Genomic DNA, 21563 nt, shown 5'->3' with positions numbered 1-21563 from the left:
GATGGTTGTAGTGGCTTTGTTTCTACCTTGTAGAGAATTTACTTAGGTCAGGGTTGAGAGAAAGGGGACTTAATCTGGAAGATCTGGAGGTTGAAAAGATTCTAGGGCATCACACTTCCCACACTGCAATTCTTTGGACACATCTTAATGCTGTTTTGTTTTGAATCTAAAATCTATATTTCACGTGTAGCATTATAATTAAAATAATTGTCTTATTTCTTAAACTTTTTCAATCCTAACTCATTTATCAGGTAATACATTCAAGAAAAAAACATGGAACCAACCAACAAGAAACACAGGTGCAGATAAAAACTATAACAAAAGTAGTAATAACAAAACAATGGGGATACAATAAAAGTCATTCCACATTACAGAAGATTGTAATATGTTTTTTCTGTTACTTTTATTTCAGAAATATTACATTTTTCATTTTAATCACAAGTTTAGTTCACTTAAAGAATTGAATGGAAGAGAATTTTTCCATTTGATCATCCGACCTGGACAATCCTTTGAATAGATTTAGTAAAAAGACTGAAGATGAACTTCTATGAGATAGAATGGAGACTATCAAGGGAGAGTCTGTGAACATTTGCATAATGTGGACATTTGCATAATTGCAGGAAATGCTTTTCATTCTAATACTCCATTTAATATGGTTCAAGTGCCTTCTCTGAGACTTTTCTAAGGAATACAGTGGGAAAGAGAAAGGCAGTAATAGCTTATATGGTACCTTTTGGGAGTCAAAATAAAAATGGCAAAAAGGATTTTGAATTTTTCAGAATTATAATCTCTAAACATTTGGGCCAGTGGCCATATTATGCATGAGCACTCACGTTCTAAGGATAGAGAAGATTCAACTTTGGAGGCCTGATGCAATCACAGAAACCCCTTTTTTCAACTACAGAAGCTTCTATGGCTCTTGCCTCCCAGTCAAGCCAGAATTCCAGTTTTACTAATAGTATTAAAAATGATTGTTAGGATCTGTCCATGGGTCTGTCAAAGGAGGATTAGAATATACACAGCCTTCCCATTCCTCAGAAAATTCAAAGGGACCTTCCCCATGGGGCTTTAGTGTTGATCTGATACACCATTCTTCATGGGAAGCCATTTGAGCCAGACAGCCACTTTAAAAGGCTCGTCCTCATCTTCATTGGTATAACCATGCCCTGATTTTATCAGATTGTTGTCTTCATCTAATTCCCCACTCACAATTAGGACAATTTAGTAATCTTTAGCTGTTCCAATTTTCCGTCTTCTTCCAACACAATTTATGCTCTGGGCACAATCTAGCATACTTCATCAACAATGTGGTCAGAAAGAGCATGTCACCTCTGCTCCAACCCTTGTCTTTCTGGACTTGTTGAATTAGGTTGCCATAGAGATCACAGCTGCTAAATTTGGAGATCTCTAGTAGATTTCACAAGTGACTGCATTATTTGCTAAATAATCAGGATGAATCCGGTAGCATCTTTTCCAGTAGCACACTTTAATGATCAATCTGATGAAACAAAATTTTGTGGTCCAAGTTTGATGAAATAAGCTGCAGCTCACAAAAGCTTATCGCTTTTTAATAAAACATTAGTTGGAAATGTTCTGTCCTCTGTACAATATCAGCAAATGTGATCTTAATGCTTCTGGTCAGTTTCTGTTCAATTTTACAATTGCATTTTTTTTTTTAAAAAAAACTTGATTTTCTCTGGTCATATTAACAGCTTGCCACAGTTTCTTGTCTCTCAGTGTCTCATGATAGCCCAGCCTCTAAGCTTAATGCTCCCCCCCCATTCTCTCACACTCACTCATTACTCTTATGCACAGAGATTCCACACTGCAACTCACAACCTTGATTGCAGCTGTTAGGAAAAACTGAAAAATTACAGTATTGTGTCATCATGACAGTTTTAAATGAAAATTCATATGCAGGAATAATGAAGTCTTGATTACAATGCAGCTTTATCCTCATACCAATGGTTTATATATTTTTTCAGTTCATAGCATGAACTGAAAACCCTGGGGGAAGGGAAAATGCTTTTAATACTGCAGGAGTTACCATAATTTAGGGATGAGGCACCAATTGAATGGTTGGATTCCCTTTCCTTCTTTTCTTGGTTCAATGAAGGAAGCTCTTGGTGTTCCATTTTCTCATCATCCTGAGATCAGGAGGAATGAGTATGAACTTACGACTGCCTTCAAAATGCCCTGGATCAATTAAAGAATTAAGGTGTTAACAGTGTAGTAGCACTCATTTGATTTCTATTTATACAACAATGACTCAGATTTAAGGAGATGTTCTAAGAATTCTATACATAATTTCATTCACATTAGCCCAGATATAATAGAAATAGTTAAAAAGCAGAAAACAAGGGAAATCTACTCTTTTCCTTTTTGCGCTACACTTTGGGATGCATTTTATTTCCTGCTGCATAAACAACATGATCATTGTTGGTTTGATTCTCAGTTGTTGGTTATAAAATTGCTTACTCTGCCCACCACCAGGCTAGTCCCACCAGTTTCAGGACTTCGATAAAGGCCTTTCTTGCTTCCCAAGGCTACTCTTATTAGTTTTCTTAGTAAAGAAGAAAAGCAGAGTCTCCCAGATAAAACTGGAAAGAGTAATAGGACGCTTATGCAGTAGGCAGGCCACATTACACCACATAAATTAGCAGAAAGTGTAAAACACTACTTATGGTGATAGGTTGCCTTTATAATGGGTTGGGACAGATTGAAGATGATATGGTACATTCTGGTTAATGAGATGTTCTACACAAGACTGTTAGAACATGTGCATGTGCCTATAATTTCGGGTGTTACAGGCTGGCTGAATCACTCAGGAATACAGCTGAGCTTTCCAGTATCTCCCTCAATTATTCAGCCATCCTGTATTTTCTTTTGTAATTCCGAATATTTCACATCATATCTACCAAAAGAACATTCAAAGAAAGGAGGAAAAAGAAGAGATACAGAAATTCCTGTGTTGGTTTTCCTCATTTTGGGTCACTCTTGATATGTTTGAATAAGAGTTCCAAGACTTATGTTGGCTGGTTATTCTGAAGATTGTAATTCAAGTTATTTGAGGAAACCAGATTTAAAAAAACTGCACTTGTTTTTATATTCTGAGAATTAAGTTTGGCTGTGTGAGAAATTATTGAAAAAAAACTTTTTTGCTCATATTACCTTTAACACAGTCCTTATTAATATATACAATATACATGCCATATAGCAAATGAGAGACCCAGAAATCAAAGAAGGATAAAGAAATCCACAAAATTTCAGATAAGGCTTTGGATAAGAGAAGAAGGACGTTTGAAATATTTACTAGTCCCACCAGTCTGATTTCCACACTGTGTATCAGCTGTATCATATCAATCTAGAGATTTGCCAAGTGAAGTATACTTGGCTGATGCCTTCTCACCTTCAGGAACAGAAACTGGTAACAGAAATCCTACAAAAAGCTATAAGTGCAGAGCTATATCAAAGTCTGGCTCTTCCCCTCATTTTTCCTTCATGCGTAAGTGAAATCTTAAGTTCCATTCTTGAGCTCTCACGTCATTGTCTTGGCCTACAGTTCCCAGAAGAATGAGGTAACCAAGCTGTTCACTCTCCCTTTCTCCTTCTATTTTCCTTGACCATCCAAATGATGTCATGGGAATGAAAATTTCATGTAGTCCTCAAAACAAAAGTCAATGCATATTAGAGCATGCAATGCTTTCAATTTAGTTCTCCAAAGGTGTTTCTGAGGATTTCATTAAAGCAGCTACTGTGTGTCCCACAAACAGATGCAACTGACTTCATGAATTGCAGCCACATGCTGTGTTGTGTGCTTCCCTGTATGCCAAAGGAATGTTTTGGAATCAAATACCAAGTGTTGTACATCCCCTGTACCTTCCTTTATGACTACAATATTCAACATACAACAATTAGGTTAAAATATGTAAATCAGTGCTACTCAGCTTGGTGTTACAATATAGGAAATATAGGATGGCAGATTAATATTTTAGGAACTTTAACTTAAACAATGGTCACAACATAGATTATTATTATAGATATATATTTCATAAAATAGCTAGACCAAGAGCACATAAAAATTTAAAATAAAAATTGTACAAAAACCCCAGTCACATTGAATTTGGATTAATTTTTTATTTATATTTAAAAGAATTCTGAGATTCTTTACAAGCTCACAATAATATAAGAAATTACAGAGAATTATTTAGATACATTATTAATGGACTATAAATATTCATCTACCCTTATTAATGGATAATAGATATTAAAAACTGTCTAGATTATTTTCCAAGATGAAAGAACAGAAATACATTTTTAAAGTTACCATTCAAATTGCACAATAATCTTACAAAATTGAATAATCAGTCTGCCTATTGTTGTTCTTTATCATGAATAGACTATCAGAATATTTTCCTCATAATTGTTAGTAAAGATCATATCTAATTGTAAAAATAATTATCCAACTGTGGCAAAAATAAGCTTATGATTTATATACCATAGCATCACTTCTCAGAAACATGTTTATGCCTAGTAAAAAAAATCACAGAAACATTACAAAAATTAAGATGGTGAGTACCATTGATTTTTTTTTTCATCCATTCAATTGTATTTTGATTCTCAAAGACTGTCTGGAGAAGTCCTTGAAGTTTTCTTGGCAAGGTTTTCCATTGCCTTCTTCTTATGGATAAAAAAAACCCTGGTTTTGTGACTAAGGCAGGACTAGAATTCACAATCTCCCAGTTTTTAGGTGATACCTTAACCACTACACTAACCTAGCTCTTAATAAATAAATATGAAATCTTAATTCATAAATTAAAGTTTGCTGTGTGAGCCGTAGAACACCTAATCTCTCCAATGCTTCAGTCAGAGCAGCAGAGCTGTGAGACCACATACCAAACTTTGCGATCACGACTGGAAATTTGCACTACTCAGGTGACCCTGAGGATAAACCTCCAAGTGGCCTCAACAACTCTCTGAAAGAATGCAAATGACTAGCTGTCTGCAAGGAATATCAATCCTTCTATTCCACGCCATCCAGTCAGAACTGAAGAAGCTTCTTGGATGAGAAGTGAAACTTGTTCAAAAGAAAAACAACAATAAAGTCCAGTTGCCTCCTGAAAAAGACCGTTGGGACAACCATGACTTGGATGACTGAGAATTTCCATGGACTCATGTCTGGAAAGGTTCCCTCCACTTTGACGTATCCATGAAGATAGAAGAAGATGCATGGTAGAGCCATAAACAGGGAAGTGACCCTTCTCTTGTCCAAACATCCTTGGCACAATCATACATTTCCATCTCTACTTGATAGTTGCCATCCATACCTTTCCAGTAGCCACCTGTGACAAACAGCTTACCACCAAGTGGTACCATTCCACCATTTTCATGCAAAGTATGAAGCTCTTGCACCTGAAAAATATAGATTAGTCATGTTGGGATATTTTAAGAAGATCGCTTAATTTACACATAGAGCAGCAATCGATTAAGAAGCAGTCAATCATATAGAACTTATATCTAGTTGGGGTGGGCGGGACATTTGTGTGCTGGAATGAAAAAACAGACACTATCACATGCATTAAAATATACAAATGAATATCTTTAAGACTCATTGATTCTTATCATTTGAAGGATTACTAAACTGTGAGGAATAATTATGCAAGAAATGAAAAACTGGATTTGATATATACAGTACATAATCTTATTATATTTTAATACTTATTTTAAGTGCTTTTAAAATGCCATACAAGGAGTTGGTGCACAAAACTGGAAATGAACTACAGGTAGTCCTCATCTTACAACAGTAATGGTGCTGAGGTAGGTTGCAAATCCTGGCTCTATCGGTTCGCTTGTGCTCGGCACATGTGAAGAAGTATCCGGGCAGGTGGGTGGAGCCTCCCGTTGCTGCCACTACCGGTTCGCCCAATCCGAGCTGAACCAGGAGCAACCCACCTCTGTAATGGAGCTTGCCTGTTTTAGTTGAAGGTTCGAATAATATGGTAAATGAAATACATAATTAAGAACACCCCCATCCCTGCTTTCCCAAATGCATTTGTTAAATGAATCCATGAGTTGTTAGATAGAAAGTAGGGTGACTCAGGGATGGGGAAGACCACATCTGGCACTAGGGAGAAAAAACTGTGACGAGAGCAAAAGCAGGAGAATTTATTCCCCTCAACTATGTCATGTGGCCCAGTAAGGGAGTAGCCTTCCACACTAGGACTTTCTGAGCTCTGCATATCTTTGAAAGAACAGCAACTGGAGGTGGGAAGGAGTGTGTAGAACTTAGTAGATGGCAAAGGAGGCCCAATGTCTCTGAGGATCTGGCAGGGCAGGAAGGGAGGGAAATAGGTGGGTGGGTATGCTGCAGTATCTCTGTGGTCAGTCGTAAGGAAAATGACCAAGGGGCGCTGCAGGGGTCATAACTTTGAAAGGGCTTCCTATGTAGCTTTGGGGACGGAGGTGTTGTAACTTCGAACATTTGTTAAATAGTCTGTCGTACCTTGAGGACTAGCTGTATTTACTTAAAGATAATATAACATAACATTGAAAATATAGTAACTGCTTATAACAAAGGTTTGCAGTAAATTTAGCAAATTAAAAAAATTCAAAACATGCTAAAATAAACCAATCCCAACAATAGTTCCTCTAAATGCCTGACAATGAAATCAGTTTTAACCTGGTATCAGAAACTCTGCATTTTAAGGTTAAGGACAATGTTCTTGAAATGACTACTCCAGAGTCATGGTGTTCCCAAGAAAAAGTCTCTCTCAGTAAATGCGTAATGAAGCTCTGTAAATAATGGTATTCAGAAGAGGACCTTATCAGGCCTTGAATGGATTGGTATGGAAAGAGACAGTCATCAGATATTTGGATCACAATTTTTAACATATTTTAATTATAATTATCAGATCTTACAACTCCAAAGTTAATAGTGATTATAATTATTTCTGAATAAATGTAAGAAGAACAGATTCGGCTGCATTTGTCAAAATCTCCATGCTCATTTTTAAAATGCAAATCACCCTACATTTATTATTTTATATACATAATTTCTTTGATGCAGCCTTTTAAAATACTGTAAAAATCTAATATCATTTTTTCAAAAAAAGTACTCTACACCCTTCAGTATGCCTCTTTCCATAATATGTTTTATTGTGTTTTTGCAGATATTTTTTTTGGGGGGGGGGGAGCATTTAGTTAGTGTTTGTAATATTAAAAGGAGAAGACCCAAATTCTCTCTCAACAACATAATCCTTTATATATAGCTGTTTGACCCTAGTTTAAAATTAATACAGATTATCTAATTCAAAACAGTAGTTAATAATAAACGAAGGCATATACAGTGTATGACTAGGTGAAGAAATGTATAAATATATTTAGTTATTTATTGGAATTTGTCAAACAAAAATGAGAACAAGAATAAGAGAATAAAAATACAATGACAGGGATGATTGGCAAATTAGTGCACTTATGCACGCCCCCTCTGCTGACCATTTAAGTATGAAGTAAGGTCCATGAAAGTCAATTTGTGACTGAAATTGTGCAAATTTATGGCTGAGACAACTGAATCAGTTACGGAACTCCAGACTTTGACAACTCTAATACAGAAATCATATTTTTTACAGTCAAGTTTAGAATGATTTACATTGAGTTAAAAGCGGTTGTTCGTGCGCGTATTATTGTGATTAAAACAAAAAAAAATCATTTACAGGTCAAAAATTACTATGTATAATTTTATGCGCAATATCTAGGCCTGGCGTCAAGTAACACAGTTCTAAGTTATCCAAACCAAGAATTTCGAGCCTAGTAGCATAAGGAATTCTATTGTGTACAGAAGAGTGCAAGACTTTTCTCATACTTCTGAACTCGCTCAATTGTACTGATGTCAGATATATCATGGGGATTCCAAACAATTGAATATGGCAAGGGTAATACCTAGATGAATGCTGTCATACTTTGGACCTGATATACATTTATTGATATACAGTCCTCATGAGCTATAAAAGTCACTCTTTATTTATACAGTACATTGGGCTGTATTACATAGACTTGCTTTAACTCTTGTCTATCCATCTGAAAAACAATGAGATCATAACAAGCAATGAGGCTGTTCCTAAACAGTCCTTTAACAGAATCAAGTAGAAAATTGGTTTGGAAAGGAATTGTTTAATGACAAGTTGTTACAACATTTTTAAGGGGCACTGGCAAAAGCAGAACCAATGGGCAGCCGAAATAGACAGTGTTAACTACTTATTCATAAATTAAAAGAGATGGGGAATCTGGCAGTGTATCTTCTGCACCTGTCCTGTGCATTGGAGTCATCTGAGCAATGATGCCATGTGAACAGCTGCAGATGGATTTCAGCATGACACTGAAAACCAACCTCCCAACAACATTGCTTATATCTTCACTGAAGCCAAGCAGCCAGCAGAATAGGACCAGGTTATGTTTTTGCTTGAGATACCATCATTCAAAAAACAGATCTTGTTTTTCTGAAACATGAATATATATTCAAGACCCACAAAGTCTGTTTTGCTGACCAGAGATAATTCTACTATGGCAACCAGAATCTCTGCTATAATTTAGACTGCAACTAGATGTAAAATTCTGGAAGCTGAATTCTGATTCATTTTGAAAGTGCAAGGCTGGGAAAGGTTTTCATTGTCTTGGGTATAACAATGATTTCTTTTTAGCTGTTAGTATATTATTAGTAGCATTGATACTAGTTTTATTGAGACAACCTTAGAAAAATCAGGTAAAATAAACACACCTATTCTTTGAAATTCTGCACATGAGCGGTAAAGATGTAAGTAATATATACCCAATCCAAGAATAATTAAATATAAAATAATATAGTCCCGATTTACCCACCTTCTGCCAGATGTTAGCATCCGGATCATACACATAGACTTTCTTTGTATTATCACCAATAAGGTAAATGACTCCATGCAAGGAGGCACAACAAGGAGCAGAGAGGTACTTGGGAAGAAAGGGAGATGCAATTATACTCCAGACATCTATTAAAAAAAATAATTTTCATGAAAATCTTCATTATCACTGAATAAAATTCACACTTTAATATATTTTTTAAATGTTTATTAAAATCATATGTTAATATTTGTGGTGGAGTAATTTAGATTGTTGGAGCAAAAAATATCAATAAAAGCTAAAGCCTGACAAATTCAGATTATCCTACTATTATTATTACCATCAACCCAGAAAACCTCCATACATATAAAATCTCCATACATGTACATAAAACATAGTCATTGAATGTTCTTGATAGTGAAATAAAAATCATACTAGAAGTGAATTATCTCTGTGGCCTAAATATTAAAACCTTTGTTGGGCTATCAAAATGGATGTAAAACAATCTAACAAAGTGGAAATCATCAGTGCTAAAAGCGGCCTCCTACACAGTATCTCATATTCAGTACTCTGGGCAGTTACTTGTCTGACATGGTATAGGTTCTCCTGGACCAGAAGATCTTCAAGGTCCCTTCCAGCTTCTATTCTATTCTATTCTATTCTATTCTATTCTATTCTATTCTAATTCTAATTCTAATTCTAATTCTAATTCTAATTCTAATTCTACTTTATCCTACTCTATTTTTATTCTATTCTATTCTATTCTTATTCTAATTCTAATTCTACTCTACACTACTCTACTCTATTTTTATTCTATTCTATTTATCATCTTTATATTGGTAATAGTCTTCCTCCTGAATGAGTCCACCATAATGAACATTAATATATGGAACCTATACTGTATGTACACTGTATACTCACACAAGCAGATGTTGACACCTAATAACATATTACTAACACACATACCCTCATACAAAGATCTTTTTCTCATGTTGCAATCAGGTTTAGGGGAAAAAGAAATCTAAGCAGGGGATTAACTTTCAAGGAAAATAACAGAGCAAGGGAGAAAGTTTTGAATGGCAAATTTCTGTTAGATTTCATTTTGTTACTTTAAGCACATTTCTCTAACTTGTTTAGATGCTTTCCCTTTTTTTTCTGTCTTCTAGTGTCTTAGCTATCTCACATTGTGTCAGCTGAAAACCATTCCCTCCACTTCATTAATAAACATGCTAAAATGCAAGGCCCAGAACTGAATTGAATGGGATTTCATTTAATATCTACCTCTTGTTTGAAGAGGATCTACTAATGAGCACTTTTTGAATACAGTTTTCAAGCTAGTTAATCCACTTAATTACCATGCTATCCAGCCTACATTTAACTTTTTAATCAGAATACTAAAATACATTTGTCGAATATTTTGCAGAACATAGCTTATATCTACACTTTTTGTAATTCTGCTAGGTAAATTTACCCACTCAAAACATTGAGATTAGTGTCAAAATGTGTTAGAAATTTATCCTGATTTCTGTAATTGCCATGTTATTTTGAATGCTTTTTTTCTAGGCAGACTACTATATAATTTGGTTTAATCTTTCCAGTAACAAGTAGAACAATAAGACTTTTCTTATTAAAGATAGACGTGGGTCTTTGGTGAATAACTATATAGAAGGCAGTGAATATATGGCTAGAAATGAAAGACAGCCCAAAGCTTACCACCATTTTGAATGTAATAGAACAAGATGAGATGGTGTACAACTGATAAAGCATTTGATAAACATTGCTGTGTCTGTCTAGCATTAAATGAGCAGCAATTGGAGGAAGCTGACATTTATTGTAATGTAGGCACGTTTCATGATTATCATCTAATCAGTCCTGGGCAAACTAACCTTGGCTCATATAGCATAATACTTCTTATAACTAGCAAGTTGATGCTAGCTGAGCGAATTCCAAAAAGCCATGGCAGACAAGTAACTTGAAAGTTTCCTCATGGCATATACTTATGGTATGGAATTTATGTATAAGCTAGATAGCTGGCTAAAGAAGACTACGAACAACTGTTATTTTAAACAAACAAACAAACAAACAAACAAACAAATAAAAGTAATAGGAACAGACTAGTATTCAACATGCCAAATTGTCCACAGGTAATTAATTGTAATCAAAGAAAGATTTCCATATATATTTTTGAGTTCTTCACCCACAAGTATTTAGCATTGCCATTTTAAAAGATATGATTAGAATGTTCTATGTTGTGCATTACTAAGAGCTGGAATCAAATTTAGCCTTAACTTCAACATGGATCAAAGCACACACCTTTTTATTTACCATACTGTATATGGGAGAAAGTACAGATATCATTTACTCATAAAAGACAAAACAAAGCAATTTTAATGATGATGTTGTAATGAGAACACCTGTCTAACTGACTACAGTGTGTGTGTGTGTGTGTGTGTGTGTGTGTGATTATGACCAACAAATTTGCATGATGCTTGGGCAACATATAATAGGAAATGATGGATTTCCATTCAGTATTAGTCATGACAAGTTTTATAAGGCATTTAGAACCAGGTCAGAGAATATACTGTATTTCAATTATTATAAAATACAAAAGAACTTGCTGCAGAAGCACTGCCAGCTGCTTCCTTAGAAGTATTTTCTATCCCCCCTTACCAATAGCAGGGTTGTAACATTGGAGAGTCAATGTATTGTATTTGATAGCACAGGAACCAATGAGGTACAACTTCCCAAGACATCCGGCTACAGCAAAATTACTGACATACTTCAAGGCAGGACTGACAAAGCACCAGCTGTCATTGTAAGGATCGTAGCATTCTACTTCCACAATGTCCATAGTGGTTCCTTTGAAATACATAAAAAGGGGGAGGAAAGGTTGTTACATAAGTTTGCACCAATACAGGCAAAGAGCAAGATGCATCCAGGTCATATGAACTTGGCTTAACTTTGTTCAGCAAAGGAATATCTACAGTATATATTTTTCAGTCTTATGATAAAGGCTGGTTCTTCTCTTCAAATTATATGCAGCCTCATGAAAAGTTATCTATCCATGGTATGTAAGAGGTCTAAAATGGTCTATGAAGTGCACATCATGATGTAAAATAGTTCATATTAACCAAGATTCATTTGTGTTAGTGCATGAATACCCATGGGAGCCCCCAAACATTTTTCTCCACAATTTCTAAAAAAAAATGATCCTGAATTATGGCCATCTTCTTTCACTTTTTCACCTCTGGCAGTTGCTGTATCAAAAAAAATTCTTCATCCTTGTCCTCATCCTCATCCCAGTAGAAAAACAAGTCTAAATCTATGACGTGTAACCACTATGTGACAGAAGTCACCTTATGAAGTGTTAGAATTTTGTAATTTAGTATCTAACCAAATGTTGCTTTGACTTTCTCTGGAAACCCACACACACCTCCGAATTGTAGAAAAATATTTCTGGAAATTCAACTGTTACATTTTTGTTCCGGTTGGATAATATTTCTATTTCTTTCTCTTGGGTCTCTGATGATCTATGCCTGTAGAGCAGTAGTGGGTTTCAAATTTTTTTAGAATCTCTTCTGTAGGTGTGGCCTGCTTTGTGGGAGTGGCTTGCTGGCCATGTGATGGGGTGGGTGTGGCCTGACAGCCATGTGACTGGGTGGGTATGGCCAACTTGTAAAATGTGGTGAAACTCACTTAACAACGCTCTTGCTTAGCAAAATGTTGGCTCAGGAACTCTGGCATTGAAGCATGCAAGTCTTAAAGCTGTCAAGTTACAAGACCCTTGCATCCCTAACCCTTTAGAAAAGAAACCCCAGGGGTGTTCAAACTTGACAGCTTTAATACTTGTGGACTTCAACTCCCAGAATTCCTCCTCTCGCTCTTCATCTTGATGATGTGCGGACGGGTGGGGGGAGGGAGCTGGAACCAGTTCTAAACAGCACTGAAGATTTGTGGAACCTCTTCTATAGAAGAGGTTAGAGCTGACAGGTACCCACCCCTGCTGTAGAGTAACTTTCTCCAACCATCTGTCCTTCAGAGAAGTGTATCTACTGATCCCTTAATCCTAGCCATCAGTTAGACTGGAAGGCTTCTGCATAATGAGGCTTTTTTTTTTCATTACATATCTAATTTCCTACCACCAATAGCATAGATCTCTCCGTTGAGAACAGCACTGGCATGATTTGTTCGGGGCTTCAGCATTGGAGCAATGGACTTCCAGGCAGCCTTCTTAAGGCAGAAGCACCAGGACTGTGTTGTAGACCATGTGTCATTCTGTGATCCTCTGGAGCCACCTAAAGCAGAAATAATCATTGTGAAAGTAATCTGTTATTGTTTTCAGAGGTGACATTTATTCACTCCTTTTGCTTTTGAATCTTCTGCAAGCCTTCTACAATTTGCAGACTTTTAGGTAAAATGCACCTGATAAAATAAGGGAATATTATTGCATTTGCCTTTTACTGCCTGACTAAGTGATCTATGTGTTATCTAATTACAGTATTTTCTCTGTTATTGGTCAGGTAAGCAGAATAAGTCTTATGGGGAAACATAAAATGTTTTAGAGATTTGGTAGGAGACAGAAAGCCAGAAAAGTTTGCTATACTTACCTGTAATGTAAATGTTGTTGTTTAGAGCAATCATAGAAAAGCCCCATTTATTGTAATCTGGAAAATCAGGCAAAGCAATCCATGTTTCTAAAATAGAAATTGATAGAGCAGAAGACAGCACCAATTTCCCATGAACTTTAAATATAAGTACAAATGTCAATATAATAACAATTTAAGAGTAAGCAAAAACAACACCAAGAAAAATGGGGTTTCATGATGAATTTCAGGACAGGAACATGCCACTGTGCAAATATTCAAACATAAAACCTCTATAAAGTTAAAGGTAATGTGTTGTCATAACGAGTAACATATCTTTAACTGGTCAGCATTATATTAATATAGAAATAAAGCAGGATTATAATAAGGAACAGAGGATAAAATACAAGGTAAGGTAAGGTAATATAAGATTGAGAATTTCTGCTGAATATAGATGAACATGAACCTTAAAAATATCTGATTATGACTGTTATTTTGGATAAAGTTCAGAAATCGGGTCTATGGAAAAAAAAGAAAGCTCAGAGAGGAACAATAGCCTGAACAACTCCAAGGAAGAGATTATTGGGAATAAATAATAAGTTTATCCAAGGAGGAAGCAAAGAATGGGTTCCATTTTTGTAAAGTTGTACATAAAGAGATAAATTGGCAATACATGAAACATGGGATACTTAGTCTCTGAGTTTGCAGTGGATTTGTCATATATATATAGCTAGATAGAGGGGAGGGGCTTTTGAGAGGAACATTGCTATTACTAATAATAATTAATTTGTGTGTGTATAATAACCATCACCATCTGACAATCCCAATCACATTGCAGTATTACATTCAATCAGTATTTACTGACAATTGTGTAGACAGACTCAATGCTTGGTCCCTTCATGGAAAGGACTAGCCAAAGATTTCTCTAAGACTAAAAATTTAGCATTTATTAGAACTGTTACATATAACACCCAGATATGTTTTTGCAATAATTATGTATGGATATTATTTGTTTCTATGTTCTCAATATTGTCAACATTGCCCTAAAATTACATCATCTTTTCCAGATTACACCAAGGATCCAGAATTTAGAGTCCTAACCTCTAAATTAGTTCCTCTTCCAACTTCAGTGAATGTGTAGGCTAGTCTGACAGGTTTCATTGTCAATGTGAGCCTGGGAGGAATGCAGTTGCTTCACAATAACAAACAGCCCAAAAAAACCCAGAACATTACATCATCTGGAAATCTAAGTTGCCTGTGGCAACACCAGTAATTCTACATTAAACCCAATAACATGATTGTTTCCTGCTTTCCAGCTCCGTTCTGTGCAGGGCAACAAAAGAAGACCCAGCCAATCAGCTGGGACTCGGGGTGGGGGCAGCAAATAGATGGGGGTGGGGCCAGTCAGAGGTGGTATTTGCCAGTTCTCCGAACTACTCAAAAAGTTAGTGCCCACACTAACATATATTTTATTGAAAGTAGGCCTGGATAAGTGCTCTTTGATGATTGCTTTGTAGTTATAGACTTATTTTCCTACCTCTCCTTTAACTTACTGAATGCGGCAGAAGATAAAGAAAGGCCTTATAAATGGGCAATCAACATATATAAATAATAGTTAACAAACATAACCTCGCTTTATAGGTGTTGAGAAGTTTTGCTGCTAATTTCAATGAAATTCCACAAAGGAAAAGAAAACGAAGAACTGTGAGCACAAAAACATGTGGAATGTATTCAACAGAGCAATAGGCAGATCCCAATATAATTGTAAAGTTTCTGAATGTTCCCATCTCCATTTCCTCCCTGGAAAGATATTCCAGCCATAGTATAGCATAAACATGATGACTATATATCCTGCCTTTTCAGATTTGTGTCACGAACATCCCACCCAGGATTGCTTGATAGTGAGATGGATAGCATATACATTGAATAAATAAATAAATATTGCAGTGCTCAGTAGCATAAGCTAGAGCCGTGATGGTGAACCTATGGCACGCATTCCACAGGTGGTATGCAGAGCCCTCTCTGTGGGCACTCCAGCCATTGCCCCAGCCCAGCTCCACCACACATTTGGTCCCGCTGGCCATTTGGACTTCGGGTCTCTGCCCCGCATGTGCAGGGAGTGGCGTGCATATGCTGGGTGTGCTCGCATTGCGTTTTGCGGGTTCCTGTGCATGGCACATGTCCCCCGCACCCAGTTTTGGGCCTGGAAATCCTCCTGCACCAACCTTGAAGCCAAAAATGGGCCGGGGTGCATGGGGATGTGCATGTGCGCTTGCAGAGGGGGGCAGGGCACATGCACGGGGGGGGCGTATGCACCAGGGGCACTCACATTGCATTTTGGGGGTTTGCTGGGCACTTGACACCAAAAAGGTTAGCCATCACTGAGCTAGAGTAATCTATAAAACTTCTGGTTTGAAATAAAGCTGTTCTGACGTTGTATATTAGGGAAGATTTCTAATACTTACTAGTATTAGTATTATAAAAAGCAACATTTCTGGAGAAGTGTGGCTCCGCTTCATCTTCATCATTTTCTTCCAAAGCTCTGCCTCCCACAACCACCAGCACTTCTTCTAGCTTCTGTGGAAGGGCCTTCAGTCTCTGTTGGACAAAGGGCTTGTTCTCTGCCTTAGAGTAGGGGGAAAAGTATTTCACAAAATAGAAAGCTTCTCAGTTGCTTTTTTCAACATTTTGTATGTTGTACATTTGAAATTGTAGGATGGCATTTGGTAAAGCAAAACTTCCCAATTGTTCCTGTAATGCATCTATATACTTTCTAGCTCAAGCAAAGCAAGAAGTTCAGCCTACCCTTAATGTGCATGTACAGTCCATTGATTTCTTCCCATATGCCTTCCCACTTATTTTTCAGTTTGAACATACTTGGACTGCATACTATTTTTTTTCTTAAGAAAAGAGAAAGAAATAGAATTGTGCGTTTTAAAAATGCCTTTCTCTGATATCTCAATCAGGTAGTCTTATGGGGCACATATCCCTCTATTACCATTCAGTTCACTTGGTAAACACAGAACATTCATCTACATTTGATCATTTCAGTGGGACTTTTTAAAATCTACTTTCTTTGTCCCCCAGGTCGCTTTCTGTGCTGCAGAGAGTTCCTAATTATGATGATAATAACTGTTTAATATCATAATAGGGAGGGAAACCTTGGGTGAAGGTTTCCCTCTGGTCCGCCTGTCAGTCAGAAAAGACAGGTGGTTTAAATGGATTTGTTCACGCTATAGGCGGGAAAATTCAAGAGATCTCAGTGGCTGAGCTGTCAGACAGCTCCCTTTAAAAGAGTATATACCGTTCTGCCAAATAAAGAACTGTTGTACTAGCTGAGAGTCCTGCCTCTTCACTCGACCCACACTTAACAATAACAATTCTAACATTTCAAAATTTATTCTGAAGAATACTTTGATTAGTAAAAAATAATGCAAGTGTAAACACGACGATGATGTTATCTATTCAATTCAGTCTGAGGACTCCACTGTCTACTATTCAGAACATGATACCAAGAAAACAAATGGAGTGGCATTTATTGTAAAGAAGTTTAAATCTGTTGGCCTTATAATTAATATGTAAACTAAATAGTGCATTTTACCAGATACTGTACAATCAGCCACCCTCAATCTGCCAGCTGAGCCACAAATAAGCCCAGAGGTTTTTCTAGGTAGCAAGTCTTTCTTGGTTTCCAAATCCTTAATGTTCCTAACCAGCCCAAGATGGGCTATTAAAAAGAAATGCCACCTTTTTTCCTAGGACAAGAATATGAGTCTTTGCCAGTTTAACCAAATTTTAGATAAAAGCTCAGTGATTTTGTGAGTTCAGATTTATATAGCAAGAAAACCAATCACTGATCCAGAAATTCCATTGTCTACCTTCTAGCCTTCAAACTGAACTAGAATTGGGTCAAAAAATACATAGTACCTCCAAACACTGACCGTGCTCCGATGTCTAGCAATGATAGCCTTGCAAGCTTCTGATTCCTGAATCAGTGGTTCAGATGACAACATGTTTTGCAGATACTGATCTGGCAATGAAACCAAATGCACTAGGTCAAGAAGCTCTGGAAGGTGCATCACTCTGGCCAATTTTTCATACTTGACCCACCTGAGCACAGCTTCAACTAGGCTCTGTTCTTTTTGTACTTGCAGTAGGTTGTTCGACAGATAAATAATTAGCCTCTCTTTCGATAGTTGAAGAAATTCTTCCTGTTGAGATACAAGTTCAAAGTTTTCTTGCAAAAACGACCACGCCTCAGATGAAATCTCTGAACAGCCATGCATCTCTCCAAACTCACAAATGCCTAAACAGTTGGATGCATCCATCTGCTGTCTCAAGTACCGACTGCAAACTTTTTGGATGACGGGGAAGTGGAGTTGGCTGGATGTCCTAATCAAGGCTTCCACATTCCTCTGATTGATGGTCACTTTTCCTGTGTAAGCAAAATTAAGCAAGGACTCCATAGTGATAGGATCTACATCTTTGATCTCTACATGCGCTGAAAAGCTTTCCATAAAGTCACCAGCAAACATAGCATTGAAGTACTGACTACAGAGGGCCAGAATACTGCGGTGGCAAGGGAATTTCTGTCCCCCAACAATCAAAGTGACATCTGAAAGTTTGGGGTTGGAACGTAGGGTCTGTAGTCCTTCCAGAATAGATTGAGGATGGGATGGAAGGCAAAAATCGAAGTCATCAATGTTCCTCACCATGGTAATATTCTGCACAAGGCTCTAATTCTGTACTTGGAAATGAATTTTAGATGCTCCCAATAGAAAATATTTTTTCCAGTCCTGTTCACAGGATAAAAGGAACAAAGTCAACATGATTTCTGAATCAATGGGCCTTTTAAAATAATTCCATATTTACAGTATGCAATTCAATATTTATTTTTATTTATTTACATCATTTAAACTCTGAAATATACAAATAAAATCTAACATGCTACACATATATCTATATATTCATTTAAGCTAACAAATAAACAAACAAAATCAATTAGTGTTAATTGTGATTATCCTGATCTTACAAGTAAAATAAATCTGTATGAGTGTAGAACATTAAATATGTGTGATATTTCCCCATTACTGTCAGGACCAGAGCTCTGCCAGGCTATGTACAAGAAGAAAATTGAAGAGGCTTGTTGATCTCAGAGATATACTGTTAGTGACCCATGGAACAGTTTCACCAATAATTCACCTCATACATGTATACACACACAAACAAGCTGCAATAACTAAGCCAAAAATAATCAGATTTACAACATTAAGAACTGAAACGGAACAAGGTATAAAAGCAGTTGTTGATTATTTAGACTTAGACTACTTCTAAGATTCCTGCCAGAATTGCATGGATCATGTCAGAGAGGATGCATGTTGATGAGCAAGAGGTGCTATGTGGGTTAAGAAAGGCAGGGGGAAAACATACATTGGGGAAGGTGCCTGGGTGGGGTGGCATGTTGGGGAGCATGAAGAATGTGGCATGGGCTAGGAAGGGTGCATGAGGGTTCTTTCATCTTAATTCCTTCCTTCCTTCTTTCTTTCCTCCCTCCCTCCCTCTCAATCTTCCCTTTCCAGCAGACAGGTAAATGGCTGGTGCTGAGTGGGGGACAAAGAGAAGGACTAGGACACTAATTGAGAAACTGTCGTAGAAAATTGAAGAAGAAGATCAGGTGATGCAACAGTAGCACAGCATCACAGCCAGTAGCATTGAAGCAGCCATAACTTTCCAAACATCATTCCCTCAGGAGTCATGATTCCCAGATTCTGGACACATTCTGTAAGTAAGCTCATTTGAGATATCTTGGTTCAAAAATGGTTGCCCTGTGATGCACTGTAACACCCCATTAAAGGTCATGACCACAATTTTAGTAATATACAGATAAGTCAATCATCAGCCACTACTCTACTTCAGTTACTTTCTGTTCTCATATCTTCCTTACCCCAAAGATTAGGAAAGAGATATTTCACTCAAAACCCTAGTTTGATTTAAGAGGCATATTTTAGTTCTCTTGAGATTCTTTGCCATGTATTGCTCGGATGAAGATTTAGTAATCTACAGTGATTAAATTCAGGGACACAGTGACTCACAAAACGGAGCAGACCAAGACTCTCAAATATCTTGGAGTTATTTTTCAGGTCTCTGGAAGGAGAAATTTTCACTATGACTATGTAACTCAGAATGTCTTGGCAATTGGAACCTTCTCGTAAAGGGTGATTTACTCATTCTTGCTAATTTATTGCTTGCCAAAGTGTGTTCTCAGCTCCCATACAGTGTTCAGCTAGAGCCCTCTACCAACTACTCAAAAGTAGTAATGACACATTTCTGGGAAGTATCTTTTGAGTTCTTTACATACTGATTAATCCACTCCACTTTCACTACTTAACCCTGAACTTCTTATTTTCTCTTCTATTGGAATTACTGCTTAAAATTATTAGTTATCTATATATATTTGATGAACTGATTCAGATTTAGGAGTTTTTCCTGTTGCAAAAACTACTTAATCCACGTAGAGCAGAGATTTTCTCCTACAATTAGTTAAAAGTTAAAGTTAAAGTTAAAATTTCTGCCCATACTTAGACAGATAATATCAGTGCTAAGATAGAGGGCTTATGTATTTGAATTCTATGGGTTCTCCAAGGAAGCTTTCCTGTCTCAGGCTATGTCCAAGTCAAAGGGCTGCTGGCATAGCAAATGCTGGATACAGATAAGTCAGTGACAATTTTCCATCTCCCATGAGAACATTAGATTTCTTACAGTCACCCCACTCACACAGATTCTGGGTGGCTTCAACATTTGCTATACAAATAAGAAGAGTTAAAAATAGTGTAATAGTCCAGAGAAAAACAGTCACACATATACACCAGGAGCTCTACCAACACCTTACCTCCAGGTCTGGGATTTCATATTTCCATCTCAGCCTTCTACACCAGTGATATTTATTTGAACCAATTGCCTCTTTTCCCAGTCTCAAATAATATTATTACCTCCACAAAACAAGTCCCAAACTGGATTCTTGACTCACAAATAAGTAATTACAAATTGCTCCATTATCCTCAGGATATATCCAAATTACTCCCTTGGGTAATTACCCTCTAGTTTAAAAACTAATGTTATATACAGCCTGCTGTATAGGAAAGACACATATTTTATCCCATTTTATTTTGTTTTGCTAAGCTGATCTATCATAAAATTCAAGATTGTACAACATTAAAGAATCAAAACAATCCAAAAATTAATATGTATCAATAAAAGGATGTGCCAAGAAAGATTTGGAAATTATATTGTAATTGTAAATAAATATTGTAAATAAAACAGCTTTCTTGCTAGGAATGAGAGAGAATGAATAGTCCAAGGTCACTCAGTTGTCTTTTTGCCTAAGGCATAAGTAGAGTTCCTAGGTTTTAGCCTGGTATCTTAACCCCTACAACTACTTTGGCTCTCTTGTTAATAGTTAATATTACCTATCCATTGTTTTGACAGGAATCCTCACCCAACAACTTCCAGAGCTTACCTTATTAACTTCTTTTGTATGCAGGCAATGTCTGATCTGGGAGAATGTTGGGAAGAGAGCTTCCCTTGACCCTTGGCAGTGGCAGTTATTAGGCTGGGTTTTTTCAGCAGTTGCAGATTATCTATATGTATTTTTAGATTGGTTCTTGCAAGCGTCATAGAGGAGGAAGGCCAAATGCTTTGACAGTTATTCTCTCCAGATCACCTGCTCTTAAAGCAACACCCAAATACGTAAGTAGGATGAGAACTTAGAGGGAAAGCACACAGTTCCTAGAAGCAGATTTGAAGTTATTTCAATCAAGTCTGAAATGTGATTTCAATTTGATTATGGTTCATCTATTAGATTTTAGCATCTCCTCAAAACCTGAACTCTGTATGTGTACGTACACACACACACACACACACACACACACACACACACACACACACACACACTGGGCCTGTGTTTATTTAACATGCTTTCCCATAACAACTTTAGTTAGGGTTTACCTATCCCAATTTTTTTGCATTTTCAATAATCACCCCAGCTGGGTTTACACCACATGCTAGGTTAAAATGTAACTGGTTGGTTTGCACTTCATATGTTTAGAACTG

The 21563-nt window shown here is 36.8% G+C and overlaps 1 protein-coding gene across 1 annotated transcript; it reads right to left on the bottom strand.

The window, feature by feature from the left end:
• Nucleotides 1-5172: 5172 nt before the first annotated feature.
• On the bottom strand, nucleotides 5173-18169 carry KLHL30 (kelch like family member 30). The gene is made up of 7 exons (XM_032224801.1): nucleotides 17396-18169; nucleotides 15920-16079; nucleotides 13479-13565; nucleotides 13011-13166; nucleotides 11542-11730; nucleotides 8875-9020; nucleotides 5173-5412 (listed from the first exon to the last, which is right to left on the bottom strand). The coding sequence occupies exons 1-7, from the start codon at nucleotides 18167-18169 to the stop codon at nucleotides 5173-5175; spliced, it is 1752 nt and encodes a 583-aa protein (XP_032080692.1).
• Nucleotides 18170-21563: the final 3394 nt, after the last annotated feature.

Source organism: Thamnophis elegans, chromosome 10, assembly GCF_009769535.1.
Source record: "Thamnophis elegans isolate rThaEle1 chromosome 10, rThaEle1.pri, whole genome shotgun sequence".
Lineage (NCBI taxonomy): Eukaryota > Metazoa > Chordata > Lepidosauria > Squamata > Colubridae > Thamnophis > Thamnophis elegans.
Note: the sequence above shows the minus strand (reverse complement) of the source record. Positions and strands in the feature narration are given on the sequence as shown.

Coding starts and splice junctions, on each gene's coding strand:
- KLHL30 (XM_032224801.1), bottom strand. CDS start 18,169: ATGGTGAGGAACATTGATGACTTCGATTTTTGCCTTCCATCCCATCCT. Junction 13,566..15,919: donor TTTTTATAATACTAATACTA/GTAAGTATTAGA, acceptor TTTCTATTTTAG/AAACATGGATTGCTTTGCCT. Junction 9,021..11,541: donor ATGTTACAACCCTGCTATTG/GTAAGGGGGGAT, acceptor TTTTTTTAATAG/ATGTCTGGAGTATAATTGCA.